This window comes from Dunckerocampus dactyliophorus, chromosome 7 (assembly GCF_027744805.1).
Source record: "Dunckerocampus dactyliophorus isolate RoL2022-P2 chromosome 7, RoL_Ddac_1.1, whole genome shotgun sequence".
NCBI classification, from domain to species: Eukaryota; Metazoa; Chordata; class Actinopteri; order Syngnathiformes; family Syngnathidae; genus Dunckerocampus; species Dunckerocampus dactyliophorus.
The window spans coordinates 6,668,838-6,686,983 of NC_072825.1; the positions used below are offsets into that span (position 1 = coordinate 6,668,838).

At 42.9% G+C, this 18,146-nt stretch overlaps 2 protein-coding genes across 2 annotated transcripts; one reads left to right on the forward strand and one right to left on the reverse strand.

The window, feature by feature from the left end:
* Nucleotides 1-3,804: 3,804 nt before the first annotated feature.
* Nucleotides 3,805-8,531, reverse strand: LOC129185662 (cytochrome P450 4B1). The gene is made up of 12 exons (XM_054783008.1): nucleotides 8,263-8,531; nucleotides 7,974-8,118; nucleotides 7,846-7,890; nucleotides 7,633-7,760; nucleotides 6,292-6,416; nucleotides 6,065-6,219; nucleotides 5,893-5,999; nucleotides 5,442-5,632; nucleotides 5,234-5,367; nucleotides 5,098-5,162; nucleotides 4,396-4,478; nucleotides 3,805-4,224 (listed from the first exon to the last, which is right to left on the reverse strand). The coding sequence occupies exons 1-12, from the start codon at nucleotides 8,449-8,451 to the stop codon at nucleotides 4,053-4,055; spliced, it is 1,539 nt and encodes a 512-aa protein (XP_054638983.1). The 5' UTR covers nucleotides 8,452-8,531; the 3' UTR covers nucleotides 3,805-4,052.
* Nucleotides 8,532-8,602: 71 nt separating this feature from the next.
* med18 (mediator of RNA polymerase II transcription, subunit 18 homolog (yeast)) lies at nucleotides 8,603-10,521 on the forward strand. Its single transcript, XM_054782014.1, has 3 exons — nucleotides 8,603-9,140; nucleotides 9,317-9,420; nucleotides 9,889-10,521. The coding sequence occupies exons 2-3, from the start codon at nucleotides 9,348-9,350 to the stop codon at nucleotides 10,443-10,445; spliced, it is 630 nt and encodes a 209-aa protein (XP_054637989.1). The 5' UTR covers nucleotides 8,603-9,140; nucleotides 9,317-9,347; the 3' UTR covers nucleotides 10,446-10,521.
* The last annotated feature ends 7,625 nt before the right edge of the window (nucleotides 10,522-18,146 follow it).

The window sequence follows — 18,146 nt, forward strand, 5'->3', positions numbered from 1 at the left end:
AGCTTCAAGTTGACTTTGGAAGGCAGCTCACATTCCAAGCTAACATTCTGACCATTTCTCTTCACTCAAACATGCTACTAATTTCCACCAAGCAAGTGGTTATCTTGGAACTGACTGTCCCTGGGGAAGACCGTCTTGAAGAGGCCAGCAAGTGAAAAAGGGAGAAGTACACAGAGCCAGCATAGAGTGCTGGAACAATGGCTCAACATGCGGGTTGTCCTAAACTGTTGCATTCCTGTGAAGTGCAAACACATTTGTCCCAACTAACAATCCTACAAACTGAAATACATGCAAAAGTGAATGAGTTTATCTCAAATTCTTGGATAATATGTATGTAAGGACTGTTCAAAAACTCAACTGACTTGCTGGCAAAGTCCTTCCATCAAAAAAAGTAATGGATTTGCTAGTTTTTCCTCCCATTCCCAGCACAGGCGGGTATACTTGGTGGGTTTCTTTGATGCATGTCATGTACAGAATTTTGCTAAGCTCCTCGCAATTGAAGACAGTACCTTGTTAATGACCAAAATCTGAAACAGCTTCACAGAGGTGGACATGGAACGATGTTACCACTCCATGTTGTCCTTGCCATCCAGGATCTGAGTGACCTCAGAAGAAAGGTGAGTAAGTGGTAAGTTTGATGATGACATGCATTAAAAGTGTTTCATCTTGAAGCGTTTAAGATCATTTATGTTGTGTGCTAAACTAAACGAGAGCTGGTCTTCTTACGTAGTGCTGTGACTAATTTGCGCATTTTCTGTGCTGTATGAGCCAGTTTGTTTGTTGACTGGATGCCCTCACTATGTTAGAAAGTCCCCAATTTTGCATGCATAAGTAAATTTATGCTTTCAGAAATAACGTCCATCCATCCATCCATTTTCTATACCGCTTCTTTCTCATTAGGGTCGCAGGGGCATGCTGGAGCCTATCTCAGCTGACTTCGGGCGACAGGCGGGGTACACCCTGGACTGGTCGCCAGCCAATCGCAGGGCACATATAGACAAACAACCATTCACACTCACATTCATACCTATGGACAATTTAGAGTCGCCTATTAACCTCACCTGCATGTTTTTGGAATGTGGGAGGAAGCCGGAGTACCCGGAGAAAACCCACGCGCACACGGGAAGAACATGCAAACCAGAAATAACGTGTCTTCGTGTAACATTACTTGCATTGTACTGATTATTTCCATGTTGTTGCAGACCAAAGCAGTCAGATGTTTGAAGGGGCATGCGACTGAAAAGTTGGAGAATCAATGTGTCAGGGGTGGCCAAGGCTAATGTATGGGATCCTAGAACGCAGAGGCGAGTCAGTCCGTGTAACAAACGTTTATTAATAGAAAGTGTCCCACAAGGAGAAAAACACCAAAACACAAAAATGCAAAGTAGAACCAAAACCACTGGGCCAAGCCACGAGGAAAAAAAACACTACAAAAACTCGTGCTAGACACGGGGATAGCAACAGACAATATTGTGTCTTACATGGTTTACCTTTTGCTGTCATGCTTGCTTGTAGTTAGTGAAACAGGAAACAGGAGGGTGATCCTGGAAGGCCCACAGTCACCCTCCTCAGTATATTTGTTTATGTCAAATAAAGAATTACAGTGGAGAATACGATCTATAGAAGACAGAACCTCTTGAGAAAGGAGACATAGCAATATTCTGGTATGCATAATGAGGTCTGACTTCCTTCCTTATGTTCTAGCCAAAATATATAGTCCTCGCCACGCTTTGAACAGGTGTAGTCTTCCGTTGATCTTCCCTTTTGGTTTGGTTCCCATGGCAATCCGTCCTGTCCCGGTTTGTAGTTTTCTGGATCTCGTCCTGCAGTAACCTGACCGCCCCATTTCTTATCTTAGAATGAACTAAATAATTTGATGATCTCTGTGCCTGGCCTTATCAGATCGCTGCCTTATATGGTCTATGAATCATATGTCTCAATATGTGGGCGTGTATACACACATAGATACAGGTACAGTGCACAAAATATGTATGGACATATTTCCTCACAAACGGGCACCCCGGTTTACCATTATACTATTGTACCCTACAAGACTACTATGTAATAACTAGAGGATCTACAATTTCTGGAGACATTGTGTGTGAATGCGTGAGCTCAATGAAGTTATTGGGGGGGGGGACAGAAATGAGTAGGAAAGGCACGAGTGTCGAAGCAGAAGAGGCAAAGCCGCGCGGAAACAGCGTGGAAATGTGCCGAAATTTAAAACGGATGTATGAACGATACCTAGCATTATAGCACAGTGTTTAGATAAGTCGTTGGAAACGCATTCACACAATTACAAAGCAGAAACATGGTGAGTAAAATCAATACATCAATTTTAGCAAGTGTGTTATACATTAAAATATACTGCTCAAAAAAATTAGAGGAACACTTCAAAAACACATCAGATCTAAACTGGGGGGAAAATGATCCTGAATATCTTTCCTGATAATAAGTGGGTGATGTATTAGTAACAAAATGATGCCACATAATTTGATATAAATGAAAATGATCACCCTATAGAGGGGGGAAATCAAAGACACCCCAAAAATGAAAGTGAAAAAATTATGCAGCAGACTGGTCCATTTTGCCAAAATGTCATCGTAGCAACTCAAAATGATTCTCAGTAGTTTGTGTGGCCCCCACGTGCTTGTACGCATGCCTGACAACGTCGGGGCATGCTCCTAATGAGACTACGGATGGTGTCCTGGGGGATCTTCTCCCAGATCTGGACCAGGGCGTCCATGAGCTCCTGGACAGTCTGAGGAGCTACCTGGCGGCGCCGGATGGACCTAAACATAATGTCCCAGAGGTGTTCTATTGTGTTTAGGTCAGGTGAGCGTGGGGGCCAGTCAATGGTATCAATTCCTTCATCCTCCAGGAACTACCTGCATACACTAGCCACATGAAGTCGGGCATTGTCGTGGACCAGGTGGAAACCAGGTCCCACTGCACCAGCGTACGTTTTGACAATGGGTCCAAGGATTTTATCCCGATACCTAATAGCAGTCAGGGTGCCATTATCTAACCTGTAGAGGTCTGTGCGTCCTTCCAGGGATATACCTCCCCAGACCATCACTGACCCACCACCAAACAGGTCATGCTGAATGATGTTGCAGGCAGCATAACGTTCTCCACGGCATCTCCAGACGCTTTCACGTCTGTCGCATGTGCTCAGGTTGAACTAGCTCTCATCATTAAGAGCACAGGGCACCAGTGGTGTAGTTGCCAATTCTGGTGGTCTATGGCAAATGCCAGTCGAGCTCTACGGTGCTGGGCAGTGACCACAGGGCCCACTACAGGACGTCGGGCCCTCAGGCCACCCTCATGGAGCCTGTTTCTGATTGTTTGGTCAGAAACATTCACACCAGTGGCCTGCTGGAGGTCATTTTGTAGGGCTCTGGCAGTGCTCATCCTGTTCCTCCTTCCACAAAGGAGCAGATACCAATCCTGCTGAGGGTTGAAGGACCTTCTATGGCCCTGTCCAGCTCTCCTGGAGTAACTACCTGTCTCCTGGAATCTCCTCCATGCGTTCAGGTACCGCAGTGATGCCCTGGTCCAGATCTGGGAGGAGATCCCCCAGGACACCATCCGTAGTCTCATTAGGAGCATGCCCCGACGTTGTCAGGCATGCGTACAAGCACGTGGGGGCCACACAAACTACTGAGAATCATTTTGTGTTGCTACAATGACATTTTAGCAAAATGGACCAGTGTGCTGCATCATTTTTTCACTTTCATTTTTGGGGTGCCTTTGATTTCCCCCCTCTATAGGGTGATCATTTTCATTTCTATCAAATTATGTGGCATCATTTTGTTACTAACACATCACCCACTTATTATCAGGAAAGATATTCAAGATCATTTTTCCCCCAGTTTAGATCTGATGTGTTCCTCAAATTTTTTAAGCAGTGTATATGAGTAATATATTCCTTCATACGCTAAGGTGAAGTTTTCCTATACAGTAGATCCCCGCTTGTCACGAGGGTTATGATCCGAGACTGTCAACGAATGGCGAAAAACGAGTACGTGAGTGTCTTAGTAGCATAGCTCTCAAGTGTTCATTGCTTTGATCCTAATGTGGATGCCGTTGAGGGAACGAAGCACCAGTCGTGGGATGAGCTTGGGCTTCCTTGTGGGGTCCTCTATCAACTGGAACCTCCTCAGCGTCAAGGCCACGACCACTTTCATCTCATTCATGGCGAAGTTCTGACCGATGCAGTTCCTAGTGAGCAGAATGGAGATGGTTTTGTAATTCTGAAGTGCCTCGTAAACACACCCTGGCAACACTAATAAACCAGTCCATTTATTGTCTTGGTGTCAAAGTTCAGATATGTGCGCAGCTGTGTAAGTTGAGAAGCTGCCTAGAAACAATCCCACAAGCGAACAAACAAACCTCGGACCAGCAGAGAACGGCACAAATGCATGTGGTGACCTCTGGGAAATGTTCTCTGGCATGAACCGAAGTGGGTCAAACACCTGTAGTGAAACAATAGAAGAAAAATAAACATATCATCAGGTCAGATAAAAAATACGTCATTTTTGAGAGGTTGTGGAACCTCTGGGCTCATGAAGTCAAAGGAAAAAACTTATCTCTCAGGCCTTGTGGATCTATTCTATGGCAATTCTCCCATCAGAGTGAAGCCAATAGACGTTTAACTACGAAATGCAAACTAGCGTTCCTTGCTGAAAGCACGTTGAAAAATAAAATATTAACCTGTCAAAATTCAAACTGATACAGATTTTATACCCTATTTCACAAAGCTTCCCAAATGCTCAATATACACAAAAATGCATTTTCAGTGCTTGTGAATGCCATGCTTCACTCTGGGAAAAAAAAGTTAAAATTTGATTAATGTCATTCTTCACCCTGAAAAAAAGTAAAACATTAAACCTAGTGTTTACACATCTTGTTAAAATTTGATCTAAGCACTCTTGACCCCAGAAAAAAGAAAAAGTAAACCATTTAACTTAGTTTTTACAAATCTCGAGAATCGGCTATGTAATTATCCTATGAAATGATGTCCATTTTTTTGTGAGTCCTCAAATTGCTTGAGGCTGCTTTATTGCACCATCTGCCAAAACAAGTTTAACTCACATGCGGGTTCTCCCAAATCGTTGCATTCCGGTGAAGCGCAAACACACTTGTCCCAACCAAAGAACCTAAAAACAGAATTTGATTCTCAGATTCACAGATTATAAGTCTGTACTTGCTGTCCAGAAACTCAACTGACCTGCTGCCAAAGTCTTTCCATCAAAAAAAGTAATGGGTTTGGTCGCTTTTCTGGCAATTCCTGGCACAGGCGGGTATAGCCTGAGGGATTCTTTGATGCACATGGTTGTGTACGGCATCTTGCTGAGATCCTCCCTAGTGAAGACAGTACCTTGTGAACCGACATCTTAAACAGCTACACTGAGGTGCTGTACATGGAACTATGTTACCACTCCATGTTGTCCTTGCCATCCAGCACCTGGTTGACCTCATCCCTGCACATTTGCTGGTGTTTCGGATGGCAGGCGAGGGTGTGGAGGGTGAAAGCGATGCCACTGGCGGTGGTGTCATGGCCCTCGAACATGAAGGTGTCCACCTCTGCTCGTATGTCTTCATCTGAAAGTCCCTGCTGGTTCTCATCCTTGAAGGTTTGCGATCGTCGACAAAAACAATTCATGGAAGCTCAATATTAAAGTCAAATTGATTTGTTTTGGGGGAACTAATTGGTTCATGGTTCTTCTGAGTGTGGATGCGGATGTAGACTGATCCTCATCGCATTCAATGTGAGGTGTAGCCTACAGGTTTTATCGTGGTAGGTTTCTGCTTCCAGTTACTGTTTGATCTCTTTGATGATCTGTGCCGGAGTCGGTATGGAGCAGCTTTTGTGAGCTAAGAACTTACTCTCGCAAAGAGAAGGATGTCTAAAAAGTCCAGGTTCCTCTTTTTCAGGATGTTGTCAGGCTCTTTCTCCCCCTTCAGGGCTTCTTTTCGCTTTCTAATCACGGCCTCTTTCGGAGACAAAGAGGAGTTATGACTGACATGCCGTGTGACATGCTGCAGTTTGTTGGCTTACCTGTATGACTGTGAGCCACCTTGCAAGCTCTTCTGTACCTGAATCCATGCGGGCTTAGATGGAATATGAGGTCGTTGTGGTAGGGAAAGGTCCGTAAGCGCAAATTGATTAGATCACTGAGCTCATAGACGGATTTGATGTACAAGTTTGTCCCGCTGAAACGAGAACGTATGTTAAAAACTGTCCAAAACAAGGCATAAAAGTACAGAAACTGTGGTTAGGCCGACCTCTCAGTTTGACAGTTGCTGTCGTAGCTGAATGCGCATTTCAAGATGCTGTCCAGCGCCATTAGGCTCACGTGTTCGAACAGCTCGAAGGACTCGCCGGTGCTTGAATAAAGCTCCCATTTGTCCTGACGAAAGCGAGTACATTAGGCTGGGCAGCATTCACAAGTTTAAACATGTCAAACAAGTGTCGTGCTTTTACACTGCAGAGATTCACTGCTGTGCTTCATAATGCTGTCATAATAGTAGCAAGTGATGCATTCATTTCATGGCTTGATGGACAATGAATTCAAAAGCACATAACAGGCAGAGGCGATTTTGCATTGTAGGCAAGTAGATGGCGCAAAATGTAGTTTATATTTAATACAGAGTAATTATTCAAATGTGGAACCATGTTTAAATAACCTCATCTGTGTTTACTTTAATCTTGAGAGTGATGTTTTTTGACTCATTTTTTGAGCATGTTTATATTGTGTTCCTGCTGACTCTCCCTGTCCTTTCTCTGCTGTGTGAGGCAATTGTACCCTCAACCCCAAAGTTGCCAAGGAAATGACTGTTGTTTCTCCCTACCGACAAGTTATTATTTTTTTGTACATACAAACGTTGATACTGATAACTGTCGGCCTCTATCAAATGCGTCTAGCATGTTTATATTTAATTTTGTGTTCTTGCCGACTCTCCCTGTCGTTTCTCTGGGTTGACAGGCTGTTGAGAACCTCAACCCCAAAGTTGATCATGCATGTAACATGCATGCAAATTAATTTTATTGGGCTTTAGTGGTCAATTTTGTTTTGTCAAGATGATTAGTTTCTTTTTATTTGGTTGTACTTCTCAGTACTGGTCCGGACTTTGAACAACCCTGCTTTTATCCCAACCATGGGCGTGGAACAGTGGGGCAAATTAGGACAATTCCAAGGTCAGTTGACTTACAGAAGCCCCCCAAGAAATAGCTGAAAATTAACTCTTTAATCACTCTTTGTGTTGAGAATAGGTTTTTTTTCAAATATAGTCATAAAATGGTCGAAAACAATGTTTTTATTGAAAACATTGGTTTTGATCATTTTTATTAAATTATTTTAATGCCTATATTTAAAAAAAATAAAATAAAATTCTGTGTCAATGGTCAGTACAGCCGCAGCTCATACATTTTTCGGAGGTGCTGATGTCACGGTACTTGCGGCGACTGAAAAGTAACAAAATGCGTACCTGACAGCAGCAAAGCCTGTAAGTGTATTTAAGGGTCAAAATGCGTGCTCTGTATGAAAAATGCGTACATATTGGCAGGTCTTATTTGGCAGCTGCGGGGAGTCATGGTGAAAGACAAGCAAACTGCACTGTACAAACCAGCATAGTTCTGACCGAATCCGACATCAGCCTTGTGTATGATTTCAGTACATCGTAATGGAAACCCGGTGTCAGGAGCCTCCTGTGACGGAACCATTTCTGACCATTAGACACCAGCAAGCCGTCGCCTGAGAATGTATGCAAGCAGTGTTTGTGTTAGTTGAGTAACTTCATAATAACTCCTCAATATGCAGTTGAAAAAGTATGTCTTACCAATCCAACTTTTTATGAATTCATAGAAAAAATCATCTTTTGGCTCTGTAATTTCATGTAGAGATATCAAAGTTAAAAAAGACTCCAGTTGCGCTCGTCCAAAGGTCAGTCGAATAAAAAATTAACACCTGTTGTTCTCAGTACGCTCTTCACATAATCTGGATGGTGGATGTTGAAATAACAAACAGAGGGACCGAACCAAATGGGGAAGCCATAGGGGTACTGGACCCCCCATTTCACTATCTTGTCAAAGTCAGTCCCGTCTTGTTTAAACTGAAAGAGAAGATTGACCAACAAATGTCTTCCTGCGTGCTGTTTGCACACGATGCTGCACAGAGATTAATCAAGGTAAGCAGGCATATCAGGCACTGCTGTAGTTCTGCACAGCGCAGACCAATGGATCATAACATTTCTTACCACGCGTGCGTGCCCAAACAACCAGTGTTTCGGTGGTCCCGGGAACGCCTCATAGTTTCGAGAGGTCCGTTTTCTTTGCATAAGTAAGACGATAACTTTGTGGACGACAGCTAGGAGGCAAATCAAAGCGAACGAGTACTGCACAAAGCAGCCCCACTGAAGCCCCCACAAGACCTCCGTACAGAACATGTTTTAAAAGTGGAGATTAAATAGTCAGCGGCACTTCGCAGCAAGGTCCGCTCATCGATATTCGTGACGGAGCTGTTTCCTTTCGGGGTGGGCGTTTGTGGACATTTTTTACATTCTCCGCTAGGTGTCCGTAATGAGCTGTCCAGCTAATGCATGAAGTAGAAGAAGAGCACATTCCATGGTTGGCTCCACTTAACCGCTTTCGCGTGCTAGCTTCGCCTTACTTGCTTTGCTGCAGTTTTATTTTTTCAGATTGATTTGAAAAGCTTTGCATCTTTATCACATATCTAACCGTGGGTTAATATGCACATGTATATATAAATGCCGTTCAGGCTCACGTCTTGTTCACGTTGCTAGTTAGCAAGGCTACATGTCTGCTGATTGAAGTGCTCCTCTGTTTTTTCTTCGCTTAAACACCTCGTTGCCTGAATATCTTCACTAACCAGCCGTGCTCTAAAGTTTTTTCAATACACATAGTTTTGACTTATTTATCCAATGAACGTGTTGAGAGCCGGTTAGCGACGTGCGCGTTAGCTCGTGGCTAACAATGCTACACGTATGAGCAGACGCTATAGGCCTCACTGGATCCTCGGTATTTCCTGCGGAGGCCAATCCGAGCTACATAAGCTTAGACCGTCTTGTCTTTTGCTACGCGGGTGACCCTCCCGGATTTGGGAACGATATCAAAGGTAACATTTTCTCTTCTATCATTAAAGTTTACAACAAGAGTTAAGGGAGGGGGGCTGTATTGCATAGCTAGTTTGGCAAACTATGGCCTGTTTGATGCTGTGGTTTTAATTTGGTTGTTAAGGCCTATATGAGATGTGCAATTTGATCATATATATATATTTTTATTATTCACCAGTCACACACTAAAAAGAGGCTCCTGAAAAGAGATGGAGGCACCTCCTGTCACTGTCATGCCCATCACTGGCGGCACTATCAACATGATGGAGTACCTGTTGCAAGGTGAGGCTCATCTAATGACATCTACAGGAAATAATAATTAAACACAAAATATGTTGTAAGTGCTGTCAAATTGTGTTAAACAAATAAACACTTGTAGCACTGCAATCCATTATAGTAGCAATGTCTTTATTTTGCTTGTGTTTGGCTAGTGTCTGTGCAAATTAACTATGAAGATGAGATATATTGTATCAAGCAAAACTTTTATGGATGCTTTGTGGATAAGATAACATTGATGTACCAAAAAACATTGCATTGCTTTTATTGCTGTTTTTGTTGTGTATGTAGTAACTCGATCCATCCTGGCAAAATAGCTTAAAACCTTTTAGAGGTTCAGTAGTCACATTAATTTCAGGACCTGTCCCTGTGTTCTGACGATGTGTTTATGTCCTTAACAAAACAGGAGCACCTAAAAAGTGTGTTTTAAGGATTAACTCATCGCACCATATTCTGTATACTGGTCACTTTTAGGAAGTGTGTTGGACCAGGCCCTGGAAAGCCTCTTGCATCGCCTGCGAGGCCTGTGCGACAACATTGAACCAGAGGCCTTTACAGACCACGAGCTGGTTTACCTCCTGAAAGGCCAACAAGGCAACCCGTTTATCCTCCGCGCTCGCCGCTCCCTCGCCCACCCCACAGCCCCCTGGCACCTGCGTTACCTGGGACAGCCGGAATTGGGAGACAAGAGCCGGCATGCGCTGGTGCGCAACTGCGTGGACGTGGCGGCCTCACACAGCTTGCCCGAGTTCCTCAACGAGATGGGCTTCCGCTTGGACCACGAGTTTGTGGCCAACGGACACATATTCCGCAAAGGTGCCATGAAAGTTGTCGTCAGCAAGCTGTCGCGCATCTTGGTTCCGGGAAACACGGACAACACGGAACGCCTGTTGCTGTCGTACTTGGTGGAGCTGAGTGTGTTGGCGCCCGCCGGGCAGGACACAGTATCTGAGGACATGCGTGGCTTTGCCGAGCAGCTCAAACCCCTGGTACACCTGGAGAAGATTGACCCCAGCAAACAGAGACATTGACAGACTCTACGGACATGTTAGATCTTTTTGCTTACTTTTTTCCTGCTTAGTCTAGATGTTACATGACATTAAATGCACCGCTTAACTTAAGCGTTACTTGTTTGGATTGTTTTGTCACATTCACCATCTTATTCCATATATAGTTGGATATTTTTTGCAAGCTTATCACTTACTGTACTGAAGTTGGATTATTTAATGTACTTGTTCCACTTTACTTGGATATTGTTACGTATTATAGATGATTTTGGCTCAGTATATTCTCACAATAGTACGTTAATCCGCAATCCAAGTGGTCACAGTAGCCTAAAGTCAAGGGTCAAAAGTACTGTCACTATATTGCGGCTAAAGCTTACATGCGCATCTCCATCCACTAGGCGACACTGTTGCTCCTCATATTGCTCTTCTAATTACGTTGCTTGACTCCCCACAGTAGATCATCTCCAGGAGCTTTCGTTGCCATGGAAATAATTAGCTGCGAGATCTGCACATCCCCCTACCCCACCCCACCCCACTCTAATTAGCTTTCTCAATTGCTTAATGATACATAGACCTGTGAAAGGCTTTCTTTCTTCCCTTTCAACAAAAGCATTGATTATTTTTTTGTATCCCCCTCCCTCTCCCGCTCATTTCTACTGTTAATCCATTAGAGCCTCTTTCATGGGAACTTGAGCTTGGGACTATTACGCATGAAAGCACCGCAGCTGCCTCAGGTTCTTCCCACTTCACGCTGTGCTCCAAATTGGCCTGTACGCCTGTGTGTCAACATTATGGCCAATCTGCAGCGCCAACTGAAGTAACTAATGCACATCCTGTCAGTTGCCATAATAATGCGGCCAATAGGACATGAGTGCCTCTAATAATATACGTCCAGGAAGGTCCATTTGTGATGTAAAGGGACCGCATCGCGTGTCAGAAAGGAGAGTTCAGGGTGGGGGGCGGCCGATGGCTGTCTGTACAAGTTGACCTACCTGCAAATCACAGGTGATGAGGGCAAAGTCGCTGGGGTGAAAAGGTGGGACGTTGTCGCCCTGACACACATTTGCTGGCCTTTGAACATCGTTATATGCCGAATGGATGAGGACGTATAGCATAGGTACTCCTGCAGCGTGTAAATACAAATACTGCAAAGATGACAATGCACACTATTGATTACCACTGTCACTGTGTTTATTGTGGTGTGCAATGGTGTAGAACTGTGCTGCATCATCTTGAGGTGAGCCACTATAATACACATATCAGGATATTAAATTAATCTTCTGTTTCTCGGGAATGGAGTTAATTAATGCAGGGAATAAATATTACTGTGCCTTACGGGTGTTACGGTACACCATAATCATGGTTCGGTACATAGGCTACCTCTGTTTTAAAGTCATGGTTGGGTTCATTTTTGGTACAGTCTGGGAACAAAGTACAAAACAAAACTACTTAGACAAGTACAACAGTACCAGATTCAACAGTCTGAATTATTTTATGATTCGGAAATGAAAGTTTCTTATTGCCTGAAGTGCAGCAAATTAACGTTCCCCATCTTTACTGAACAATGCTGTCACGCTGTTTTTTCTTTTGTCCACTTGTCTTTGTCTGTTTACGTATTTGACATGGAAGGCAAAATGACGAAAGAGCGTTTTCAAGCTCTGGCTGCAGCCACAGGCTGGGCTGCACTGTATTTGTTTGCGAAGTAGACAAATAAGTATATCACGAGGCAGTTACACTTCCTATTCCTCACTTAATGTGTACTGTTTGGGATTGGAAACTTGTTACGCCTCTGTTCCGAAATGTGAAAAATGTGATTACAAATCCACCGTGACATGCCTCCTGTACACTGACTGATGATCCTTTACCTACTGTATCTCTCTGACCGTGCTGATAAAAATTGAGCATTATTCTCTAAACGCATCTGATCAGATTTAGCAGGTATACCAAATGTTTTAGCTGCTGAGTCTATGCGGTACATCAAGATGATGGCTATGGTTATTCTAGATCAAGTGGATGGATGTTTTCCAGCAACCGGAGGGACCAAAGCGCAGTGTTTCAGCTCACTGTGAATTATGCATTAAAGAGGCAGATGCCTCCTTGCCGAAGGCTTTCTGTGTCCGGCATGGATACTCTACAGTTTGCTGGCTTTCTTCCACTTAAACTTGTGTTTAGCACAGTGCTCTTTGGTGATGAGCCTCGCTCCCGCCGCACCTCCACTCCTCATCGCCTGGAGAACGAGAGCCTAGCCGGGCTAATCAGTGTCTTGGCATCGGGCCTACTCGGCTATTGTGGATGCAGCCAACCACTGACGGGGCACAAGTGAGGCCTTCAACTCCCTGCCAGAGGCAATATCTGCTGCATGCTTTTATTTGCTAGAACCCAGACTGCTGGAGTGGCACTCAATGTCAACACAGGCATCCCCCAATACTGACACATAGTGTAGGCACGTTCTTTAGCTCTAATACTGTATTTGGCTTTGTGATATTATCTTGATGTTGAGACAACTATTGACATGATTGTAAAGCAGTGCTACATATTTGGTAAAAGAAGGAAAATGAAGATAATGGCTTCTTGGTTACTGTTGTAAAAACATACTTTGGCATACCCTAGCGATTATTACCATTCGGCCAATGCAGACATTTTTTTTTATATCACACTTCTGAGCCTTCGCTGGGTTCCGTCTAAAGGCAGAGGCAGATAAATGCCAGGTCTGACGCACCATTGTTGTGGAATCGCTGTAAACAAGGCTAAGATCTCAGCATTGTTTCGAGAAAGTGTGATTTACCGACCTACCCCCTTTAGAGCAGCTATGCTCTACTGTAATTGTGCTTTCATCCAGATGCCCAGTGTTGACACGTTGTGGCTAGGGGTGTAACGGTACTTGTAATCAGATTTTTTGGTACGGTGCAGAGGCGGACAGAGTACCCACACAGAACATATTGTCACGCGATTTCTCCGCAGCCTACCCTTTGGCTAGCGGGAGTCATGGCTCGAGAGAGCGCCAAGGAGAAGCCACTGCTTGAAAAACCCTCTCCCGTAGTTAAAGGCCTGTTTGGAAACACTTCGCTTTTCCGGTGAAATACATCAACAGACAAAGACAAGTGGATAAGACGAAAGCAGTGTTCAGTAAAAACGGGGAAGCTGGAACTATTGATGCTGCATTTCAGGCAACACGTGCTCGCAGATTGCAGTGTTTTATGTTTAATTTTAAAAAATGTTAAAGATGTTGAGACAAAAGTTAAGCAGTCGTATGTTTTGATTTCTGTTCCCTTACTGTACCGAAAATGAACCGAGCCGTGACCTTAAAACCAGCGTACGTACCAAATCGTGATTGTGGTGTACGCCTAGTTCATCTCGATTTTTTGCTAAAGAAATTGAATTGAGTCTTAAACATGATATTAAGCTTAATTTAACCATCTCATTGTGATATCTGCTACCCACTGTCTCCTATGTCTATCTGTTAAAAATCTATTTGATCTTAATCCTATTATGATGCCTAAGGTGCACTCATGCCAACATGAGGTTTTGGATTCACCTCTCTGGACCATTTGGGTGTTTTTTTTTCTGGGCATTTAACTAATAAATGTAATTAATTGGCTAAGGCGGATAGTGATAATTAATCACATTTTGTTAGACTGAAGAAACAAGGGGAGAGGAGTCATTACCTGCAACATGCCTTTTGCTTTTTCCATTTCACCACGGTCTTAATTAAAACTCTTGGCAGGCATTGTCTGTGTTGTCTCCCAGCCTAAATATGCCAAGTTGGCAGCGCGGGATGACAAGATGCCACATCGAAATGCGGGATTGCGCTCAGGGCAGGAAGTCTTTAAGTCGGTCGGCGTTTTTGGGTCGGCGCCACGAGGGGGATGAAATCCAGCTTCACCTTCTCAGAAACGTCTCCAACTGTTTTGGATTGGAGCCGTCTCCTCCTTGTGTCATTGGGAGCCCATATGTTAGAGAGTGTTGCTTGTGTGGGGAGAAGGGGAAAATAAGGGAAGGGGGGTCTTCTAGACATGCATCAAACTCCCATGAGTGGTCTTGTGGCTTCTCTAGCTTCCTTTTATTGCAATCCCACTGGGCAGCTTCATAGATATTACCCAACAGTGTTAGGCTGCTGAAGTTGTAGGAAGCCAGGGTGGGATTTTTTTGTTTTGGAGTAAAAACGTGTCCCCAGTGCCTTATGTGAAATAAATTCCAGAGCACTTTTCCAGGGTGCTAATTGACAGGCACAAAGCTGCGCCTGGTTGATGCTGCAGCCTCGCTTGTGGCCAGGCGAGGTGATTACTGCTGCGAGGAGGAACGCGCTGTTCCAAGATCAGCCGCACTCAGCCAGCCACCATGGTTGTGGAATGTCTGGTATGGGGACAATGTTGCAGGCACCCTGGATGGACCCGTCGAGTTTTTCGAGCTTTGGTGGTCCTGGTTTCTCGGATCCATGAGCTGAGGCGATCATGTTGTTAATGGGAAATGGCACAAACAACAGCGGTGTCTTGCTGAAGTTATGGCTGCCTATGGGCCCAAGTGTCTGTCAGACATTAGGTATGTGCACACTGTGTTGTGCCACTTTGAAGTGCACACTTTGCATGCAGAGGGCACATTTGCAGACACAACGCTTGTTCTGATGTGGCTGGTGTGGTGCTCAGAAAATGCTTAACTTCAACTCCAATGTGCAGTAGGCCTCCTCAGAGCTACTCCCCCCTCAAAACTCATGGCCATCGCACGCACGACATGACACACCCACTCAACCTTCTGACCTCTCGTTGCTGCGGGTTCAAGACCCAATAGTGCGCATGTACATCGGTATTACAAATTTATTTTACTACTGTACTGTATGTAGGAGTGTGATGGTACATGGATTCATCCATACATCCATTTTCTATGCCGCTTATCCTAATTAGGGTCGTGGGTATGCTGGAGCCTATCCCAGCTGACTTCGGGCGTGAGGCGGGGTACACACCGGACTTGTCGCCAGCCAATCGCAGGGCACATATAGACAAACAAGCACATATAGCTTCTTTTCGAAGCTTTCAGTTGGGTACAGAGGCGTTCCGGTACACGGTACACATTGAGGAACAGGATGTAGGCTAGCGTTAGTGCCAAGGAGAAGCCGGAGCTTGAAAACCCTTTCCCGTTGTTGGTCTCCTGATGGAAACACTTTGCCTTCCTAATAATGTGATAAATAGTAGAAAAAATAGTCGGCAAGTTCGGTCAGATTTCTTGTCACCGTAACTACTTGATTTGACAATCCTAATAAATACGGTATACATCAACTCAGATGGCGCTCCCTACCGGATAAATATTATGCATGATAAAATTCTGCTCAAGCCGCCCCCATTTTATTTATTGGAGAAGTTTGTTCCATTCTAAAAATCGTCAAAGTGGTTTACACGAAAGCCAAGCAGCTTTGCATTTTGTTCCCTTGCTATACTGAAAATGAATTGAACGGCGACCTTAAACTCGAGGACGTACACCCCTAATTGCGTTAAATGAATGCCTCCCTGTCAGTGTCGATCAAAACTATAAAGACAGCATGTTCTTTAGGTGTACCTAATGTTGTGGCCTCTGCAATCAGAATTTAATGTGTGTGTGTGAAAGTGGGTCTGCAAGTTCATGAATAAGTAATAACCTCCCCTGCAGCCAGCATCCAACATTACAGGTGTGAGTGTGCGTGGAATGTGTGGCAGACTGCAAAGTAGCCTGGCGAATCTTACTGGCTGAGTTAAGGGCAAAAGTCGGAAGCAGTGCCAAGCGCCACGCTGATGAACAAAAAAAGAATACTACTAGAATGAAGTCCTATTATTCCGATGATAAATATATACCTGCTTACAAAGAAAACTGCACTTTTTTGGGGATTTTTGCTTATTATCCACAATCCTTATGTGAGACATGAACACGTCTTTCTCTTTTCTGTGTGTTCTAAAGATATAAAAAGAGCTAAAAAGACAGAGCTAAGAATGCACGTAATGTTAAACACATATTCCGCCTATAAAGCCCTCTGAAAAAAACTCCAAAAAGCGCCAACAACACCCCATTTACAAATAATGTGACGTGCATATTAACCGAGCTACAGCGATATTGTTATTGTTATTACTATTAACATTGTTTACGCCAATCAAATCCAATTTTTTTTGCATATATGGACATAATTTTTCCTAACGTTACAATTTTATTGTATTTGTATGATTTTATTCTCGTAAGTTTACAACTCTATTGTCATAACATTACAACCTTTTCCCATCAACGTTATTTGATCTTTTTTTCTCTATCTAAGATTGCTTGACTCGTAAATCTATTCCGTTACGGTATTCTCACTTTGAACTTTTGTCTCGTAGCGTTACATTTTTTCCCCCTAACTTTATGACTATTGCCGTCGCATTGACTTTTTTCTCTGTTTGAAAAACGTAATTTCTCAGAATATTACAACAATTTCTAGATTTTATTTTTTTTAATTTATTCTTATTTCTTAGAACTTTACAATTATAATCACAACATTACTCTGTCATAATACTATGCCTTTGTTCTCACAGCACGCTGACTTTTTTTCCAATAGAAATATTTTATTCCCGTAATGCAATTTTTTCTATCGTAATGTGATGACTATTCTTTACAACTTTACTCACAAAATTCTATGGCTTAATTTTCCTCATACTAAGCCATTTATTGGCGTTACATATTTATTCCCATAACATTTTTTCTCCTAATTTTATGACTATACTCATAACATTGGGATGTTTTTCTTCTAACTTGGGCTACTATCATAATGTGACGAGGTTTTTCTACTAATTTTGTGACTATTCTCATAACATAATTTTTTTCCCCTAACTTTTTGACAACTCCCGTAACAGTAAGTATTTTTCCTTCTGACCATTGTCGTAACATCCCGTTTTTCTCCTAACCGTTCTTGTAACGTTATGACACTTTTCTCCGAACTTTGACTATTCTCATAACATTATGACGTTTTTCTCCGAACTTTGACTGTTCTTGTAACATTATGGCACTTTTCTTATAACTTTATGTCTACACTCGTAACATTACGTTTTTCTCCTAACTTTGGCTATTCTTGTAACATTACGGGGTTTTTCTCCTAATTTCATCACGACTCTTCTAACATTACGAGGTTTTTCTGCTAACGTCATGGCTTTCTCATACCGTTACATGTTTTTTCCTAACTTTGTGACTACTTTCGCAACATTACATGTTTCTCCTAACTATTCTTGTAACGTTATGACACTTTTCTCCTAACTTTGACTATTCTTCTAACATTTATTTATCTTCTAACTTTATGACTATACTCACCGGATTACTTTTTTCTCCTAACTTTGGCTATTTTTGTACCATAACGAGGTTTTTCTTCGAACTTCATGACTTTCTCATAACAATTCGGCATATATTTTTCTTAACTTTGTGACGATTCTTTTAACGTTACGTTTTTTCTCGTGACTCTTCTCGCAACATAACGTTTTTCTCCGAACTTGGTTCTCATAAGATTCCGTTTTTCTCCTCACTATTCTTGTAACATTATGACACTTTTCTCATAACTTTGACTGACGTTTTTCAGCTAAGCATTTTTATCTTGGTATATTACAACTTTATTCACATAATGGCTTTCTCTACTTGTCACATTGATGACTTTTGATGTTATTTTGACATTAGGATTGTTTTTGCCTTGACCTTATGACTGTGTCTTTGTAATTCAACCTAATTTTTCTTTTCTCAGCTTCCCTT

Bases quoted from the DNA above. Each gene is read 5' to 3' on its own strand.
- med18 (XM_054782014.1), top strand. From the start codon at position 9,348: ATGGAGGCACCTCCTGTCACTGTCATGCCCATCACTGGCGGCACTATC. The intron at 9,421-9,888 runs GTGAGGCTCATC...GGTCACTTTTAG, and splicing joins GATGGAGTACCTGTTGCAAG to GAAGTGTGTTGGACCAGGCC.
- LOC129185662 (XM_054783008.1), bottom strand. From the start codon at position 8,451: ATGTTCTGTACGGAGGTCTTGTGGGGGCTTCAGTGGGGCTGCTTTGTG. The intron at 6,000-6,064 runs GTAAGCCAACAA...TGTCTCCGAAAG, and splicing joins GGTGGCTCACAGTCATACAG to AGGCCGTGATTAGAAAGCGA. The intron at 5,368-5,441 runs GTAACATAGTTC...TGTCTTCACTAG, and splicing joins GGCAAGGACAACATGGAGTG to GGAGGATCTCAGCAAGATGC.